Source organism: Delphinus delphis, chromosome 4 (genome assembly GCF_949987515.2).
Source record: "Delphinus delphis chromosome 4, mDelDel1.2, whole genome shotgun sequence".
Taxonomy (NCBI): Eukaryota; Metazoa; Chordata; class Mammalia; order Artiodactyla; family Delphinidae; genus Delphinus; species Delphinus delphis.
The window spans coordinates 54,751,208-54,771,623 of record NC_082686.1 but is presented as its reverse complement, the minus strand read 5'-3'; the positions used below and the strand labels follow the sequence as shown (position 1 = coordinate 54,771,623).

The 20,416-nt window shown below is 41.8% G+C and overlaps 1 protein-coding gene across 3 annotated transcripts in view; it reads left to right on the top strand.

Moving 5' to 3' along the window:
- Positions 1-6,262: 6,262 nt before the first annotated feature.
- Positions 6,263-20,416, top strand: part of CD47 (CD47 molecule) — a 54,491-nt gene continuing 40,337 nt past the window's right edge. For all 3 annotated transcript variants that reach the window (XM_060010605.1, XM_060010604.1, XM_060010603.1), the window contains exons 1-2: positions 6,263-6,472; positions 19,077-19,424. In XM_060010605.1, coding sequence (XP_059866588.1) covers positions 6,427-6,472; positions 19,077-19,424 — 394 coding nt within the window. In that variant the 5' untranslated portion in view covers positions 6,263-6,426. The remainder of the gene's footprint in view (positions 6,473-19,076; positions 19,425-20,416) is intronic.

Genomic DNA, 20,416 nt, shown 5'->3' with positions numbered 1-20,416 from the left:
CTTCCCTCTAGCGGAGGAAGGAGTGTGAGCTCTGAAGCAAGATTCAAACTGCAGCTCCACTATCTCTTACCTGTGATATAAGCCTCTCTGAACCTCAGTTTCTACACACGCACAATGGGTATAATGAGGCTTCCCTTATTGGGCTGTGATGAGGATTGAGGGACATAAATATAAAAGAACCCAACTGTGGTAGGCAGAATAATGCCTCCCAAAGATTTCCAAGGCCCTAATAGCTGGGAGTCTGGGAATGTTACTTTACATGGCAAAAGAGACTTTGTGGATGTGATTAAGGTTACAGACCTTAAAATAGGGAGATTATCCTGGATTACCTGAGGGACCCAATCTAATCACTTGAGCACTTAAAAGTAGAAGAGGAAGGCAGAGGAGTCAGTCATAGAAATGTGGCAGAATAAGGGGAGACAGAAGAAATATGACAACAAAAAAAGGGTTTTGTGTACCACTGCTAGCTCTGACATGTTTTGAGATGACATGCAACTATACACAATGACCCAAAAGAGGCCTCTAGGTGCTAAGGGGCACCCCTAGATGGCAGCCAGCAGAGAAATGTGGACCTCAGTCCTATAGCTACTGAATTCTGCCAATCACCTGAATGATCCTGGAAATGAATTCTCCCCTAGAACCTCCAGAAGGGAAAGGAGCCCAGTCAACACCTTGATTTTGGCCTTGTGAGACCAGAAGCAGAGAAGCCAGCTGAGCCCACTGGACTTCTGACTTACAGAACTGTGAGATAATAAATGGGTGTTATTTTAAGTCCCTAAATTTGTGATAATTAGTTCTGGCGGCCACAGAAAATGACACACTAGCATGGTGAGGTCTCGGTACATAGTGTGACCTGCTATATGTATGTTACCTGCCCTCAGAGAGGAGAGTTAGGCAAGATACAAGGGGCCTTTCCAGGACCCCAAATGTTATGTGCTCTTAAAGAAATAAGCCTTTGGCCATTTTACAACCTAAAGTAGAAGCTGCCTTTCTCTAGTGCTTTCCCGCTGTCCTGAGTACGGGCCCCCCACAGGGGTAGCGGCTAGCAGCAGCCGCAGCAGGAGCAGGACACGCTGTGCTTCTCCCGGACCCGGGCAAAACAAGCCTGTGCACATCTGACATCCACAAGGAAATTCACACCAGATCAGGTTGTCATCTCTCTGGTAGGATATCTCTTACCAGAAACCTTCAGTCCTACTTACCATCCTCCTACTGAGAAGCAGTTTCTATTTCGAGTATTTGCCCCTGATTGAAACATGGGCGAGGAAGAAGGTCATTTCCTGCTGCTGGAGCCTTCCTTCCATTTCCCTAAGCCAAGTCCATCTCCCCAGTCATACGTCGATATCTTCCAGCTGCCTAACCAACCAACCCCAGTCCTTGCCCGGAGAATACAGACCCTCATTGCTACACGGCTTTATTTAATGACTGGGACTCCTATGCTTTAATAACTGGGTCAAGTTGAAATAACATCCTAGGACACTGGGCCCTGAGCCAGGCAACAGAGATGTGGGTCCCTCAGCATTCAATCACAAACACGGGGTGCAGAAGAGCAAGAGGATTAAGGCCTACCCACTGGGCACAGACATGTGCCTCTAGCTTAAATCAAAATTATAGATAGTTCACCAACCCACAGTAATTTTGCAGGGCTCCAGATCAGTAATTGGTGATCTTTCTGAAATACTCTTCACTGCCCATCTAGGAGACCCATCTCACTGTAAGAAGATTGTAATAAAAAGAGCTGATATTGACTGTGCGATTACTGTGCACCAGGCACAGCTCTATGTAACTGTAAAAGTATTAACACTAAATTCTCAAGGCAATTTGAAGGGTTAATTTCTATTATTTTTATCATTCTATCATCTAGCTTTTAAAATGAGGAAAGGAAACTAGGGCTCACAAAGGTTACATAACTTGTCCAAGGTTAACTGGTAGTACGTGGCTGTAACTCAAACCTAGGCTAAAGTGTTTCTGTATACTACATAGCACACTGATTTCTCTTGATTGATTTAACACACACACAGCCTTAGATCTCAACCAGGCACTGTGCCAGACCCTGGAGATACAAATATACTCAGAAACATTTCACTTTTTTTCTAGCTAACATGATAGAAGAGGAGACAGGTATGTAGAAAGAAATATATATTGACACATTTTATTAGCAGCATGAACAAAGTATAATATAATGGAAGAGGTCATTAGACCTGAAAAATGGTGGAGAGTTATGCGAAAAAGGAAAAGAAGGGTTGAGAAAGGCTTCTTGCAGGAGGTAAAATTTGATCTTGGCCTTGAAGGATGAGCTTGAATTCTTTGGGTTGGAGAGAGAAGAAGAAAATGTGGGGAAGGACATGTGAAGCAGAGGGAACAGCATGACTGAAGCACAGAAGCCTGAAAGTAGAAAGGTCTCGGCATGGAAAAGTCCAATGTTACGAGTGTAAAGTGCCTGACCAGGGCACAGAAGTTAGCTAGTATCACACTGGCCCGAAGTGTTAAAAATACAAGAATCTTCATTACAAAAAATGAACCCAAAAAGAAAAAATCATATTCAGAGATGCTAAGAAGAGAGATAATACTCATCATGTACTGCAACAAGCTTGATGATTGATAAACCAAAAAATTGGAACTTAGTGGTGATAAAAACCTCTGGTACACCAGATAAGCACCAGGGTTAGCTCAGTAGTTCGGTTCACAGAATTTCAGAATGGAACATCCCCTTACGATGGATAATTTGCCAGACAATCATAGAAGATGGAGTTCCTGGCCTTGAGAGGTTATTTATAATTCTTTCATTCACCCTTTTAACAACCACTTGTTGATTACCTATGATATGCCAGGCAATGGGACTAGCAATGAATAGGACTCACGTGGTCTCTCCCCTCATTGGGTTTACAGTCTAGGAAGGAGTCGCTATTGAACTTGAAGACAGCAACGCAAACAGGTACTTTCAGTATGATAAGGTAACTCATATGCACCAAACATGACTAAAAATACAGAAAAGGGGGACTTAACTTACACTGGGCTTATCCTGGGCTTTGGTCTACTGTGGGATCCTTTGACATGGGTCCACTTATGTAGAAAGGTTCATCTGGCTCTGCACAAGGCACAGGCCTTGCACAGCTAGGCAGGTACAGCCCTGAGCTAGCTCTCAGGAGTATCGGGGACAATGCATGGCACTGCATGGCACTCCAACATGGGGCCCAAAAAAAGGTCTAGTTGAATGAAAAATTACAGTAAGGATACAACTGTATCAATATAAATTTTTAGACAATATCATATCAATATGAGCTATGTGGTAGCATGTAGGTTTGGGGAGGAAGATAAAAGTAGATGTACTGTTAAGATAGAAAGTGAAAGAAACGGAAGATGACCATGAATTCAGAAGGGAAGCTTGTGAACATTTTCATTGGCCTTGGAGTCAGACCAACCACCATCCCCTCCCTGAGCTTGTGAGCAAGCTTCACTTTCCTCACCTATAAGGGTGTTGATAATGGTAAAGGGTAGCAATTATTTGGGGGTTGTAAGTTTATTCATCTACAAAGGGGAAACTATAACATCTTTGACATTACAGAGTGAAAAGAAAATGTAGGAAGAAGAGGGCAAGGGAGTTAGATGCAAATGAGAGATAAGTGTCACACAGAATAGGCAATGTGCTCATCGTCCCTCTTTCCCTTTGTCATCACTAAAGTGAAGATCATAATACCCATTCTAAGGCTGGTATGAAGATTAATTTAGGTAATATACCTAATGTGTATTACCTCTGTTCCAAACATTCTATGCACTACTCCCTTGTCTTCCATCCAAGAAAACCTGTCACATAAAGATAAGATGAGATCAAAATCCAAATAAAAATGCTTGCAAATGTTACAAGGGAAACACAAATGTGAGGTGGTTAGATACTAGAGAAAGGAGCCCAAGGTTATCCCAGAGAGAAGATCATCAAACCCACGTAGGTTGCTTTGGATTGTCTCTCCTGGAACAGGCCTCCTCCTGCCCCACCATCAAAACCTATCCCAGGGCTTCCCTGGTGGCGCAGTGGTTGAGAGTCCGCCTGCTGATGTAGGGGACACGGGTTCGTGCCCCGGTCCGGGAAGATCCCACGTGCCACGGAGCAGCTGGGCCCGTGAGCCACGGCCGCTGAGCCTGCATGTCCGGAGGCTGTGCTCCACAACGGGAGAGGCCACAAGAGTAAGAGGCCCGCGTACCGCAAAAAAAAAAAAAAAAAAAAAACCTATACCAGCTAGATTCCTAAGAGCAGAGGTGGTCACCCAGGTGGCCTCTCCTTTACCTGACTTAAGCCTATTCCATTTTCTGCACAAAGCTACATTAAGCACATAGCCTCAGCAGCTCCCAGGATAAAATAGAGAATCACTGATCTGTACCTCTGAAAGCTGGGGACAGTCCTTCCCAGTCACTCTTCAGCTTTAGGGGGGTTGGTTGATCTCAGGGACAGCAGACAACCTTATTTAGCCAACCAGCTTGCTCTGTGATACACAATGTCCCGAATGCTCAAAGTCTGATGGATGATTCTTTTGTATCCACATAAGCAGCAACGGGAGGAGAATCCATCAGTCTCTTTGGTAGCCTCAGGGTGTCAAGGCTGCCATTTAAATCATTACTACCATAATTATTAACCATTGTTTTAATAAGATATCTGCCAGGCAATTCTTTTTCTTTCTTTCTTTCTTTCTTTCTTTCTTTCTTTCTTTCTTTCTTTCTTCTTTCTCTCTCTCTCTCTCTCTTCCTTTTTTTTCTTTAATCATTAAAAAACTATCAAATTTCACTGGAGCAACAATTGCCTCAAGTCACATCAACAAGTTGTTTAAAACCCCTTCTGTCTTCCCAGTTCAACAGAAAGTCATGGAGAAGGGAATACTTAAAATACTCTCTCTGATTTTAAAGAATTGATAACGCTGCGGGGAAAAGGTCTACACAAAAAATAATCATAGGGAAGAGTTACACAGTATATTATACAGTACACTGCTACAGAGGGTCAGAGTGGTAATTTTATTTCCTGGATGTTATTACTATGGGGATGCAATGGAGGAAGTGCCATGGGTAGAGGATTTGGAGGAGTGGAATATTGCGGTGGGGAATTGCTTTGCTTTGCACGGCGTAAGAGAAAAACAACCAAGGGAGCGGACAGGATATGCACGCCATCAGAGTAGTCACCAGAGCATGACTTTTTGACAAGAGTTTTCATCGTTTAGGGTAAATGTTAAAGGTAGTTCTAAAAGGGCTTTTGCTTTAGCATGAATGATGTGGCCTGTGTGATTCGGTGAGCTATTCAAAGGGCTTGTCCATACTGTGGCTTGGAGCCACACTTTGAACCCATTTTTCAAGCAAGCTAAACCCAAACTGAGCAGAGGAGCGCACAGGGCGAGATCACTAACCAGGCCCAGTGACTGTGCAGGAAGGGACATCTTGGATACTTCTGCTAACGTTTGTGACCATGCCTGATCGCCCCTAGGGTTCCAGAATTAACCACATCTCAAAGTGTTTACCACCGCGAGCGGAACTTGTTTGAGTAATCCCGTTCAAAGGTTGAACACACTATAGAACAAGGCGAGAAAAAGAGCTGAGAACCCGAGAGCCGCTAGGAAAACAAAAGCAGTTGGGGGCAGGTGAACCGAGGAGCGCCCACGACGGGCGAGGGGAAGTTCCCTGCAGACAGGCGCCCGCCACCTGTCTGCCCTCGGAGCGGTGCCCCCCGGCTCGCTGCCCGCTGGGGGAAGCGTAGGGACGCCCCCACGCGGTGTGAGCTCCTGCGGCAGGCGGCGGAGCTTCGGGGGAAACGGGCAGAAGTGAGAGGCGTGGAGGCGTCAAGGTCCAAGCGCGCAGGAGAACGTCGGACCCCGGGAGAGGCGAGTGATCCTGGGCTCGAGAGGGGCCGGGACTCCGCGGTCCGGCTGAGCAGCGCCTGGGGCGGTAGTTCCTGAAGCGTGAGGATGGGAGTGAAAGCAGGAGAGGACGAGTGGAGGGAGGACAGTGGGGCCCACGGCGGTGCGGGAGGCAAAAAGGGAACAGCAGACAGGGACAGGGGTAATGAGGCCCCGGTGACCGTGGGAATACGCGCTCAGTCTCGGGGACACTGACAGGAGGGCGGGGGACTGGGGCGGCAGGGCGTGACCGGGAAGCCCGCCGCGCGCCACCGCTGGGGAGCTGGCGGGAGTGGGAACTGGAGGCCGCGAGTCGTGAGGGCGACGCGTTAACAGCAGTCGCGGCGGGGCGGGGGCGAGGCCGAGCGCGCGTGCGCGGCCCGCGCGGGAGGGGGAGCGGGTGTGGGGCGGCGGGAGCGCGCCTGCGCGCGGCCAAGCCGCCTGGGCGCCCGGTCCTGACTGTGACGGGAGGCGGCGGTTGGTCCTCTCTGTAACGGCGGCGGCGCCTGCTCCAGACACCTGCGGCGGCGGCGACCCCGCGGCGGGGGCGGAGATGTGGCCCCTGGTGGTGTTGCTGCTGCTGGGCTCGGCGCGCTGCGGTGAGTGGTCACTCGCTCTTGGCTCTGCGGCTAGTGTCTCGCCGCCCCCGCGGGTGTGTGGGCTGCGCCCCCTCTGGCCCGGCGGCTCCCTGGAGAGGGTGGCCAGGGCGCGGGGCACGCCCGGGGTGCGGACGTGGGAGGGCACCGCGGGTAATCTGCTCCCCCTTCTTTGCTTCCTTTGCCTCCTCTTCCTCTTCCCCTGGGTGAGAGCGGGGCTTATCTTCCCCTGTTCTCCACCTCCAGATGAACACACTGAGGAAGACTCCAAACCGTGCACCTCGCGCAAAAATTAGCTGTAGAGAGAAAGGGCGCGATCAGAGGAGAGGGGTTGGCAGCTGTTAGGGTCCCCCCTCTTTCTCACCCTCCTCAGTGCTTTAAACGCATTTGGGGTTGAAGGAGGGAGAGTGGGAGGGCCCGAGCCTCATGCGATGCAAGTGCGCATTTTGGCGAAGTCTGAAAGAAGGGATTTCTCCTGTTTGTCCTCCCACCTGAACATAGGAGTTAAGGGGACGTAAAGGACACAGTTAAGTTTCATTTCCAGCCCAGCGTTTAATCAGAAGATTCTTCTGGCTGCCTTTTTTTTTTTTAATACCCTAGATATAAGCTTCCTGGATGGAAACTCTTTCTCGCTACTCCCACGCCCCATCAACCACTTTAATACCGTCCGAATTGCACGTTCAAGTTTTCCTACTTTTTTTAGGGGAACCATTTTAAAAGTAATCCAGATTTCGCTTGAAGTATGAAGACAGTAACCTCTAGTCAAAGCATATTTGCGGCAGAGTGAGATTTAGTGTCTTTCGACGCCAAAGGCGTTTTGGCCCCCCAAGCTTTTGGAATCCATTTCTCTTTTTTAAAACGTGTGCTTCGTCTATAACAACTGAGGAAGGAATGGGAATTTTCGTGGCTGTACAGTGCCTGTCACACTTCACATTATAGAGCCTCTTGTGAACTTTTTGTAAAATTCAGAATTGAGTTGGAGTAACAGTAACAAGCAGTTGTTACATTTTATTCTAGAATGCTAAGTTAATTACATTTTAAACGGGTTATTCGCCTCACTGTGCCATTCATAAAGGCTTGTGACTTCAAGCTATTTCCAAAATGCCCTTAAGTCCCGGCTTAGCTCTCTTTCCTCACTCTGAGGCCGCCTGGAATGTTGGAGCTGCTAATAATCAATCTCTGTTACCTGAAGGGTTGATATTAGGTAAGGTAGTGTTTTCTGTTATCATTCTTAACGGCTTACTGCCCATTACTATCATTATAGCTCAAATAATACTGCTATCAGAAACCTCTTGTATGATCAGAAAGCCTTATATTGAACCCGATTATGAATTTGTAATAAAATATTACTAATTCAGACCGTTGGTCTCAAAGCTAGTTTGAAGCGTAAAAAGTGTAAATCATGTACTGTTTTAAAAACGGGGTCCTATTTTCAAGTAGATTAGAAAGAAGCGCTAGATTGGTACTTTTGGGGATAGAAATGGTTAGGCCTCTTTTAGTAATAGGTATGATCACATATAATTAGCACTCATTTACATACAATAGTAGTGTGCTCAAGTCCCTACAGAGTCTTAGAATTCAGAATTTATGGTATTTCATTGTACTTAGTTAATAATAACCTGAAAAAAAAACAAAACAGAGGCATTATGCATTTGATGAATATAAAACAGGAAGGGATAGTGTTTGTCATAGGATACAATGGATTTTTATGCATGTGTGTTTAATATGTAGTTTTAAAAGAACATGTATGAAGAGATGTTAACAGTCTCAGAACACAAGTAGTTATAAACCAAAGTATTTGGGAGACTGAAATTAGATTCTAAAATGAGTAAGGAAGTCATGGATTTGTATGTTTATTTGTACTCAGGTTTGATTTACTTTCATTTTCATTTATAAATGATTGTTAATCAAATGCTACTTCCTGGTAACCACTACAGTTTCCATTGATCTTTGTAGTAAAGGAAATTGTCTAAAATGCCCATTCCTTCTAATTACAGGAAAAATACAACCTCCTTTATTGGTTTACAAGATGTAGAATGAGTTACTATTCTCCTTTCCTCCCCCCTCCCCCATATGTCCAATTATACATTGTTTAAAAGCACATCAGCAGTTTCAGTGGTATTCACTAACTGGTAAATAAAACGCTACTCACATAAGGACAGTGATGTGAACTGTCTTATCAGTGGTTGAATGATTTTTCTTTGTTCAAAGTGAGTTTTTAAAATCAAAGGTACACATGATTAAAAAAACATTTTTATTGCATAAGTCTAGTAGTCATTTGGCTTGCTTAAACAAAAATGTTTTCTTCTCTCCTCAAGAATATATTACTTTTAACCACAATTTGCCATTTTGAGGAAGTAAATGCCTATTTAAAAGTACTTATTTCCGGGTCCGCCCAGCAGTCTAGAGGCAGTATGCTAAAGCATTACACTAAATGCCTACCATTAGGACATTTGCTCATGCTGTCATCTGTATTTTGGCAGATGTTTTATCTTTGCCACTGAATTGTTAATGGAAATTTGAAAGGCCAGGTTCTAAAGAGGAAAAATAGGTGGTTTTCCCAAAATTGATAAACATTCTAAATCCAAAATGCATTATTAAAACTAAGTTTGCATTCCTTGATGTTAATTCAACTCTAGCTACTATACATTTATGTTCTTTTCGTGATGTAATTTTCATATAACCATTTTACCCATCTTTTAGGTTTTTGCTGTCATACCTTTTTATACAAGAGAAAATTTTTTTCTCTTTTTATACAAGAGAAAAATTTCTATATTTTTATATCTTGTGCCTCAGCATAATATAGTGCACTCTTGGGTTGTGATAAAGCAACTTTCACTTTATGTACTAGTGCCGATATTTCTTCTATGATAAAAGAACAAGAATGATAGTGTAGGATCAATTTTGCTAAACTCATTGTAGTAATAAAGTAAAAAAAATATAGAGCACCCAGGAAATTTGATTCTGATATACCTAGACTAAGACAGTAGAACCTGAATTTTCCCTCTTTGTGGTTACATGGAGTTGCAACAGGAATTAGAAGTTACACCCTGCTCTGAATATTTTATTCCATCTCCATGGAGCAGTTGTATAAGACTCAGAATCTGGTCAATCCCAGGGTTTAAGATTTAGATTAGGAGAATAAGTGCATATTTGAATACATGTCACACTTATAGGTTAAAAAGCAAGGCAAGGGATTTGGCAAGTGCAGGGTCTATCAAAATTGCTTTTCCTGTTTCAAGCAAGTGTGAGCCCACGTTATGCTCTAAGCATTTTGCAAGGCCCTCTTGGACATACAGACAAATTTCGGACTGTATGCCTCTTAATAACTTAAAGTGTAGTTTATGAAGAGAAGGGATTTTTTGTTTTTATACCGCAGTAATACTTAATATATTTTAAGTGCTTGATCAGGCTGTAATTCTGGATGTTACTGACTTTAAACTGCCCCGGGCCTTATAATTCTAGGTTGACCATTTCTGTTCCTATGAGGCCACTTTGAAATCGAGTGGGAGATTAGTTTGAGTTAGAACTAAACAGGTGTGGACACCTCCATTTTACCCCAGACTTTATTTAGTTTCTGTTGAGGAGAGATCTGACTAAATCCTCCTTTTGACTCTAATTCTAACCCAGTTCAGTTTGAGACTCCAGTTCTTCCTACCAGAGACCAAGCCTGATGGCAAATATTAGTAGGATTCATTTCTTGCAGGCGTCTTTACTCAACAAGCTTTGCTTCATTCACCTTAGTGACTGCTGGGGCTTCTTACCCCAATCCTGAACATCCATTCCAAGCAAATAATTAACTTCCTACTCTACTGCAAAAAATAGTGATGTGTGGTGTGGACTCTCTCAACTTCCCGCCCACCATTACTAAACTTGTCCATAATATCTTAGGCAACGTTCGTCTCATTCTCCTCCTTCACCCAGTGTCAGAAGTGTTCCTATTCACTTTCCAAGGAAAGGATCCCCTGTCTACAGCTCTTTCACTTCCACCATCTCGGAGACCTGCCTAATCACCTTGATCCTTAAGCTTTGAACCTTAGATCTTTCCTTCTTCATTGATTCCTTCGTCTTAGCTAGCAGACATGCTCAAGTTTCACCCCATATTAAAAACAAACAAGAAGAACAACCAAAAAAACCTTGGCCTTGTCCCAGGCTCCACGCTCTTTCCATTACTGCCTTCTTTCTCTGCTTTCTTATACTGCCGAGTCCCTAGTCTGCTGACATTGCTGCAGGTAAAGAAGCTAATGGTGAATTTTTAACTCTCTAGAGGCTGTTTTTACTCATCCTGCTTGACATCTGTTTTGTCCATATTAAGACCCTTGGTGTCTGCAGTGGCATTCTTTGCTGCCTCACCTACTTCTATCACTTCTTTTTCCCACATCGTTGGTTTGCTCCTCTTTAACTATTTGCTCCATAAATATTGGTATTCGCCAACACTTTATTCTCTGGTACCTGCTCTGTTTGCTTTGCAAGGACTCTCTGGGTGATCCTGTTTATGCTCACAGTTTCAATTACCACCTATATTCTTGGTATTTCCCAAGTCTTTGTAGCTCAGACTTTTCTTCTTAAATCCAAATTGATATATCCTGGGATCTACTGGACATCTCCATTTCATTGCACCACAGGTACCTTTAATACTCAGCCTATTAAATATTGAAAGAACATTCACCCCTAAATCTCTTTTCTCTATAGTTAATCCACAATCTAACTAGTTATGCATACTATTGATATTTTAGCTAGCAACTTTATTTTTATTTTATTTTACTTTTTAATTTTTTTAACAACTATATTGGAGTATAATTGCTTTACAATGGTGTGTTAGTTTCTGCTGTATAACAAAGTGAATCAGCTATACATATACATATATCCCCATATCTCCCCCCTCTTGTGTCTCCCTCCCACCCTCCCTATCACACCCCTCTAGGTGGTCACAAAGCACGGAGCTGATCTCCCTGTGCTATGTGGCTGCTTCCCACCCACTATCTATTTTACGTTTGGTAGTGTATATATGTGCATGCCACTCTCTCACTTCGTCCCAGCTTACCCGTCCCCCTTCCTGTGTCCTCAAGTCCATTCTCTACGTCTGCGTCTTTATTCCTGTCCTGCCCCTAGGTTCTTCAGAACCATTTTTTTTTTTTTTAGATTCCATATATATGTGTTAGCCTACAGTATTTGTTTTTTCCTCTCTGACTTACTTCACTCTGTATGACAGACTGTAGGTCCATCCATCTCACTACAAATAACTCAGTTTCGTTTCTTTTTATGGCTGAGTAATATTCCATTGTATATATGTGCCACATCTTCTGTATCCATTCATCTGTCAGTGGACACTTAGGTTGCTTCCATGTCCTGGCTATTGTAAATAGAGCTGCAATGAACATTGTGGTACATGACTCTTTTTGAATTATGGTTTTCTCAGGATATATGCCCAGTAGTGGGATTGCTGGGTCATATGGTATTTTTTTTAGTTTTTTAAGGAACCTCCATACAGTTCTCCATAGTGGCTGTATCAATTTACGTTCCCACCAACAGTGCAAGAGGGTTCCCTTTTCTCCACACCCTCTCCAGCATTTATTGTTTGTAGATTTTTTGATGATGGCCATTCTGACTGGTGTGAGGTGATACCTCGTTGTAGTATTGGTTTGCATTTCTGTAATGATTAGTGATGTTGAGCATCCTTTCATGTGTTTGTTGGCAGTCTGTATATCTTCTTTGGAGAAATGTCTATTTAGGTCTTCTGCCCATTTTTGTATTCGGTTGTTTGTTTTTTAGTTAACAACTTTACAATTCTTCTTTCTTCTTCTCCTTTACCTCCCACATCTGACTTATGTCGATTTTCCTTTTTTGTTTTTTTACTGTAATTTTTTGCCTTCTTTTCAGTTGTCATTTGCCTGGATTCCTGCAGTGATCTCTTAATGTATCTTCTTTCCCATCTCCTTTCCTGCCGCAATTCACCCTTCATACTGCTGTATTATTGTTTTTTAATGTAAATAAGTCTGAGTGGTTTGCTACTGCTTGTGTTTTCAACTCCACACTCCTCAGCATGACATTCAAGGAAGCCTTTACAATACTTCCTAACCATCTTTTCCAGCCCCCTTTCCTAGAGCTCACCTGAATAATCACCAGCCTGTGGTTATTCTCTTTCTTCATTCCTCTGTACTCATTGTGTACTCTGCCTAGAAAGCTCTTACTTTTCTATAACATTCCTACTTCTCCTTCCAGACCCAGTTTAAACACCACCTGGTAGGAAGAGCATTCTTAGACACTACAAGTAATTTTAAAGGAACTGTTCCATCCAATCTGCAACTGACTTGATTTAGATTTTTCATTAAAATATGTAGCTTCACGATACTGTAATCAGGTCTATAGAAGTAAGAAACAGTGGAGGATTCTTCTGAAATATGGAACAAGAGTGAATCTTCCCTGATATGATGTTTAGATTTTCCTTTCTTGGGATTCATACTTTAAATTTTTACATTCAGAAGAAATGTATTAAGTCCTACTTGCTGGACCCTGGGTTAGATCCATAGGATACCAAATGAAGACATGGTTCTTGCATTACTATCTTTTGATCCTAAAGGAGGGATCAGTAAAATAAAACAGTAGTTACAAGATTTGATAGTAAATGCAGTGACAGCACTTGAAGAGGGGGCAGTGGGAGCAATAAGAAGGGATGAATACAGTTGAGTAGTAGCAACGAAGGGGACAGGATTGAACATCTCAACCGTGCTTTCAGGAAGAGCCAAAGTTAGTGAACTGTAGCTGCCATTTATTGAACATTTGCTGTGTACGTGAAAGGCACTGAAATGAGAACTCCGTGTTCTTTATCTGATTAAATCTTAACAAAATCTCTATGAGGTATACACTATCAATATTCACGTTTTATAGATGAGGAAACTGAGATACAGAAATTAAGTAACTTGCCTAAGGTTATACACTTAGAAAGTGCTAAGTCACCATCCAAGGTCTGACTCCAAAGTCTGTGCTCTTACCTGAACACCCAGTGAAAGGTACAGGCCTCCTTAGGCTGGGGAACAGCTTGTGTGTGGGGGGAAAGGCATGGAGAAGAGAGTGCATTTGCATATCCATGGAATTGCAAGGTCATTATGATTGGAGCTTAGTTTGGAAATGAGGGAGTACAGGAAGTGGAGCTGGACAGGATCTTGAAGGACCTAGTTTGTATTCCATGCTAATACCCTTAGAATTTACCCTGAAAGTCGGGGGGCGGCGGGTGCTTTAAAGTATATTAGGCAAAAGAGTGTATATTTGCATTTGGAACAGTTATTTCGGGAACTGTGGAAAATACATGGCTGGGATGGGGAAACATTGAGGCTGAAGGCAGGGAGCTAGTTAGGAGGGTATGGCAATAGTTCAAGGCAGAAATGATGAATGTCTAATTAATTCATACAACAGACATTGGATTTAGGAACTGTTAAATAGGCTGAGCCTAACAAGAACTCTCCATGGCTAAGGAGAGGCCAGAATCCAGCGTGATTCGTAGGTCCAGGTCTGGTTGACTGGTGGATAATAGAAAACACTTTAGGGAAGTGAGGACTTGGAATGAAGATAGGCAGAGGGTAAATAGATTTTTGGACATGTTGACTCTGAAGTAACTGTAGTGCATCCAAGTGGAAACACATAGCAGCCAGTTGGCTTTCCAAGGTCTACAGTTAAGGAGAAAGGTGAGGCCTAGTTAAATAAAATGAGTGGGTAGTTAAAACCTGGAGTGAGGGGGAATACTGGGGCGGGGAGGGGTGGGGGGCAGCGTTGGACAGGAAGTCCTTAGGAACCTAATATTTATTGTGAGTCAAGGAATAGATTTCAATAAAGAAAAAATGCTGCCACGAGGTGGTGAAGGCTCTAGGAGGAAATCCAGAGACGTAGAAGCCAAGAGACAAGAGCAAGAAAGGAGCTGCCCACTGGCTCAAGAACTGTAGAGAAGTCAAGATAGAGAGTGAACCATGTGCATTCCGTTTTCACAGGGGATGATTGGTGACTTTGGCAAGAGCTGTTGTAGTGAAAAAGGCCAGGGTGGAGGCCAGGTGGCAGAGATTTAAGAAGTGAATAAGAGGTGAAGAAATGCATGTAGGTTATCTTTCTAGGATGCTAGGAAACAGAGACAAGTACAAGGGATTTTGTTTTTCAGTTGGCTAATATTCAAGCATTTACAAAAGTTTTTTTAAACCTACTGTAAATGAACTTGAGGGATGTCGGAGGATGATAGTCAACGAGGGAAAGTTCTCGAGATTGATGAGCGTGGGGCAGAAATGTAAACTAGCTCTCAGGTGACAGGGTTCATTTCTGAAGAGGAGGAAATGAGGGGAAGAGAGGTGTGGATAGTTGGGGTAGCAGGAAAATTTATAGGTGGAAGTATTGGAAGCTTCTGGTTTCTTATCTGGAGGACTCAACTTGAAATAGGAAGAGAGGGCTCCTTCAGAGAGTATAAGATCACCTATTCCAAAAGGAGAGTGATTTCAGGGTTGTTACACGGGAGAGAACTTTTATGTGGAACATGTGAAACGATAAAAGATTGAAGGCCTAAATGGTCAGGGTCTATGGCAATCTTCTGTTGTTCCCCTAGTAGCAGCAAACATTTTCTTTTATTTTTTTAATAAATTTATTTATTTTATTTTATTTTTGGCTGTGTTGGGTCTTCGCTGCTGTGCGTGGGCTTTCTCTAGTTGTGGTGAGCGGGGGCTACTTTTTGTTGCAATGAGCGGGCTTCTCATTGTGGTGGCTTCTCTTGTTGTGGAGCACGGGCTCTAGGCACATGGGCTTCAGTAGCTGTGGCACACAGGCTCAGTAGTTGTGGCTCAAGGGCCCTAGAGCACAGATTCTGTAGTTGTGGCACATGGGCTTAGTTGCTCCGCGGCATGTGGGATCCTCCCCGACCAGGGCTCAAACCCGTGTCCCCTGCATTGGCAGGCAGATTGTTAACCACTGTGCCACCAGGGAAGACCCAACAAATATTTTCCTTGAAATCCGTAAGACTGATTACTTTCCTGCCCATCCATAGCACTTCATTCAGGAAGGACAGCCCTTATGACCTTGGGTTATAAAAAGTATGTGTCAGTCCCCCAAGTGAGAATTCTAAGCTTCTTAAAGATAATTCATACATTTTTTTCCATTAATGTATCCCCACATCCTGTCACAGTGTTTCAGATCAGGTGATTCTCAATAAACATTTGCTGCATGTTAGCATTTCTGACCTAGACCTGTGTACTGTGAGTATCATGTATTAAGCCTTTTCTGAAAGTGTATAGCAGCTGTTTTGAGGACTGTGTTATGAGATGGTTTGAGTTGGTGGTCTGTATTCACAGAGGTTGTAAGGTCCAATATTTTTGGCATTTGATATAAGTTAATTTTCTCATTTCATTTGTTAATTTATCTGTAACTCTAGCATGGCTGATGGTTATACTTATCAATTTCTATCTGATTTAGACTGCTGTAGGCATTTCTTGATTATTCAGAACTTACTTATTCATGATAATTATCTATATGATCCTTTATTTGCTCTATTTTAGATCATTTCTTCACTCTGCTGTTTCATCAAAAGGCAGTAGGCAAAATAGAGAAAAACCAAATCAGATAATTTTACTGCTTAATAGCTTTTTAACAAATGTTTATAGAGGATGAAGTTGTAGTTAACAGCTGATGGAGCAACATTTTTGGACTATATTTATTAATTATTAGTGCAAGGATTATTCAAATTATAGTTTATCCAGGTCAATTTCACTTTGAAGTTTATTGACAGCATTTATTCTACTTAAATTGCTTCAGCTATAAAAATATTTGCATTAATATGACAACAAATAACAGTGTAATCAGTGCTTTCTGTATTCTTTCGAAAATTCATTTTCTAAACATAAGTTATGAAATCGTGGAGTGCTTGCTGACTGCTTCTTACTTACTTAGAAGCGGTCTTACCACTTCTAAAAAAGATCGCTGGGATAACTTAGCTCTTCACTTGTACCTCTTTAATTAAAGGATAATTTTTAGAAGGTAAAATCTTGACTCAAACAAATATAAAATGAACATGTGTCAAAGTTTTTATTTCACATTAATAAGCAAACCAGCAAGACGGTACAACCATCTTGGTTTTAAAAGAGAATTCGAAGAATAGACACATGTACATATGGGAAATTAGGAATGGTGAAATGAATTTGTGAGCAAATGCAAAATTGGTCAGTGTCCTCAGCACAGTAAAATGTAATTTAAAAAAAAATTTTTTTAAAAATTTTTGGCCACGCTGCAAGGCATGCAGCATCTTAGTTCTCCAACCAGGGATCAAACCCGTGCCCCCTGAAGTGGAAGCACTGAGTCTTAAGCACTAGACCTCCAGGGAAGCCCCTAAAATGTAATTGTTTAAATTCCTCTCTTCCACCAGGTGGAAATCAATGGCAGAACAAAGTTTATTTGTATCTCTATGGATCTGAATCATTCGCATTACCATCAGTTTTCTACAACTTACAAAGTTGTAAAAGCAGCCCAGTCTTAGCAAAATGCACAGGCCCCTATAGAATCAGATATTCCAAAAGCATCTCTCAGACAGTGCCCAGCACTCGCATCTCTCAGACAGTGCCCAGCACTCCGCTGAAAGGACTCCCGGTAATCTTTTTGTCCATTTCAAAATCGTTGACCATATTTTCTGACACTTTCTTTCCTTTCTAATTCCAACATCATAGCCACTTTTCTTCTCTCCTTGTACACTGTAGTCTCCCACTAATGCTTATTTCTCAGGGGAGATAATTTACAACTCCAAGGTTTTGAAGAATGCAGTTGGAAGTCCAGGTTTTGCCTGGGGCTTCCTGATATTTGGGTGGCTAGAAATATAAAGAACTAGGGAGAGGTGAGCTATGGAGGCCCACGGGATTGATTCAGACTGCAGATTCCCAGAAATGTAACAATTTAGACCTGCCAGTCAGAGAAGGTCTGGAACATTACATTAAAATGCTGTATAGTGCTTAGTTTTTACAGTATCATCCTACATATTTATAGCACAGTATTGTTTAGAGAGCACTTGCCAATATATTTTCTCCTGTGTTGCTGACCACAATTCTGTGAAGCAGCCCAGTGTTCGTTTTTGTTTGTTTGTTTGTTTGTTTTTGCGGTACGCGGGCCTCTCACTGTTGTGGAGCACAGGCTCCGGACGCGCAGGCTCAGCGGCCATGGCCCACGGGCCCAGCCGCTCCGCTCCGCGGCATGTGGGATCCTCCCGGACCAGGGCACGAACCCGCGTCCCCTGCATCGGCAGGCGGACTCTCAACTACTGTGCCACCAGGGAAGCCCTTTTTGATCCTCTTACTTACAGAGAGTAAACCAAGGCATAGAGAAGTTAAGTGAATTGCTTAAGGTCGCATACTGAAAATTGACAGAGATGGGATTTGTTCTCAGGCTTCTTGAACATTGTTCAGTTCATATTCCACTCTGCATCCTAGCATTCAATTCAGTGGGCATTTATTGAATAGTAATTATGTTCCTAGAGTAATACCATCCTATGCCCCGATGAAGGAAAAAATCTTATGGATGAATGATTAAACTTGAGGTTTTATTTATATTTGTTAGTGCTTTTTTTGAGAGAAACACCAAGGAACTACTTAGATGAAAGAGTTGATAAATGGCTGAAGAATATGGAAGACAACTACAATTTCTCCACATTTTTACACATTCTAGATGAAAGGTGATGCATTTCTCAATCCCTCTTTTATAAGGCAACAACCAGTAGTTTATCCTATTGAAAAGAGTTGATGGAATATATGCTACTTATTAGCAGTATCTCCTCTTGGTTTCAACTTGCATCTTAGCTTTATTTTGGGTGTTTTTTGGTTTCTAGAAGGAAGGGATACCTGTAATATACATTTGGAAGTTGTTCCTTAGTTTCAGTGAAATGTGGGAGTGGGAAAATACCATTCAATTGTGTATAATCTTTTATAATACTTGCATACAAAATGTCTGTTGCTGTCTGTATTTTGCAATGGGAAAATAGCCATAGAGAATGTTTTTTTTCTCCTTAGCATTCTAAGACTTTCCATCCTAGTGGAAAGATGTGATGTGACTCATGTGATTTACTTTTTATATTTAAGTACAGTAGAGCCTGACACCATTTTCGGAAATGCAACATAGGGATAGAGATAAACTTCATATCAGTTTAGCAAGTTCTATTTGGAGGAATGTATAGAAGTTAAGACTGAATATAATATTTGGTTTTATTTTCTGTTTAAAATTTTCTCATAGTAAGGATAGTATTTTTCTACATATATCAGAAGACAGTAATGATTACTTCAAAGCTTCCAAAGCCAGATACTACACCTGCATGTTCTAACACAGTTGCTGAATTTATTCCCAAGATGTGTGAGAATGTATATTTTGTTTTACTGGGAATGAATAAGCAAGAAGTGTACAGTATTGTCTATCAGCTGTGCATGTTAATATTAAAATAATTTGTTTCTTTTTTTAACCTTGCCCATCTTCTCTTCTCTATAGCTGCTTGCTTGCTTAAGTGAACAATAGAAGTATTTCTCTTTATCTTAAGGATTTGTAACATACGTAAAATCTCATAGTATAGAATTCTGTAATGAAATGAAACCATTTTATTTCTCTTTTCCAGGTTCAGCTCAGCTAATATTCAATACAACCAAATCTGTAGAATACACCGTTTGCAATCAAACTGTTGTCATCCCATGTTTTGTTAATAACATAGAGGCGAAGAGCATCGCTGAATTGTATGTCAGTTGGAAATTTAAAGGAAAAGACATTTTCATCTTTGATGGAGTTCAGCAAAAGTCCAATTCCAGCGATATCTTTACTAGTGCAAAAATCTCACCATCAGAATTACTAAAAGGCATTGCCTCTTTGACGATGGATAAACGTGAAGCCGTCTTAGGAAACTACACTTGTGAAGTAACAGAATTAAGCAGAGAAGGCGAAACAATCGTAGAACTAAAATATCGTGTTGGTAAGACTTCTATAAAGTTTCCCCTTTATTTCTCCTGAAGCAACATGATCCTGTTAGAAAGGGGGGGGTAACATGGGGCCACCAACTCGTTTGAATCAAAAAGCAGACTATTAATAATAAATGTTGATGGAATGTTTAGCAGCTTTAAGATCACGAGTTTTATCTTATATGCTCTTCTGCTTTTCACAGTAAATCTCCTTTGTTGTTGGTTAATTTGTACATTGTGTGGTTCTCAAACTTTTTGTCTGAGGACTGTTATATTGCGGTGAGCAGTCCGGGGGGTCATCTCCTCTGCATTTCTGTTTGCTGCCATCAAAAGTACTTTCTTTCATGTGATTAATTTTCAAGGCTTTTTCCAATTATTTTGCCTTTTTTTTAACCTTACACTTTGATCAATGGTTGACAAGTCCCAGCCATGCTTCCTCTGGAAAGAACAGATTAGGAGGAGAATCAGAATATTAAAAATCAGGTTATCATAGATGATTCCTTGAGGTTTCCTGTGCTTAGCCTTGCTTTGTTATTTTTTCCCTTGGCCAAGATGTGGGAGAGCTAGGGATCCAATTTAATTTATTTATTTATAATTATTTAAATTATAGCACCGTTATTCTGCCCTTTCTTCACAAACTTGAGTTGGTGAGTTGCATAAAGCAGTAGTTACCTGGAGTAAATTTAAAGTCTCCTTTGTTTCTATTCTTTGCTGTGCCAGCTGAGTTCTTCAACCACATAGAAGTACATTTCAACCTCCTATTTTGAAAGCTGTATTTAGAATCACTAGACATATTACCGATCTCAGGATTAGATCATACTTTAAGAACCTCTGCTTTCAATGGGATCAGATCAGTTCAGTTGGATCCACTGTTTGCCTCTGTTCTTCTCGCATTTACTGTTACTAAATATCTGTTACCACGTTGGGAATGGGGAGTTTAGGTTGATAGAATATTTTGACATTGCTTAGGATTAGGAATCAACAGATCTGAGTTATATCCCCTATT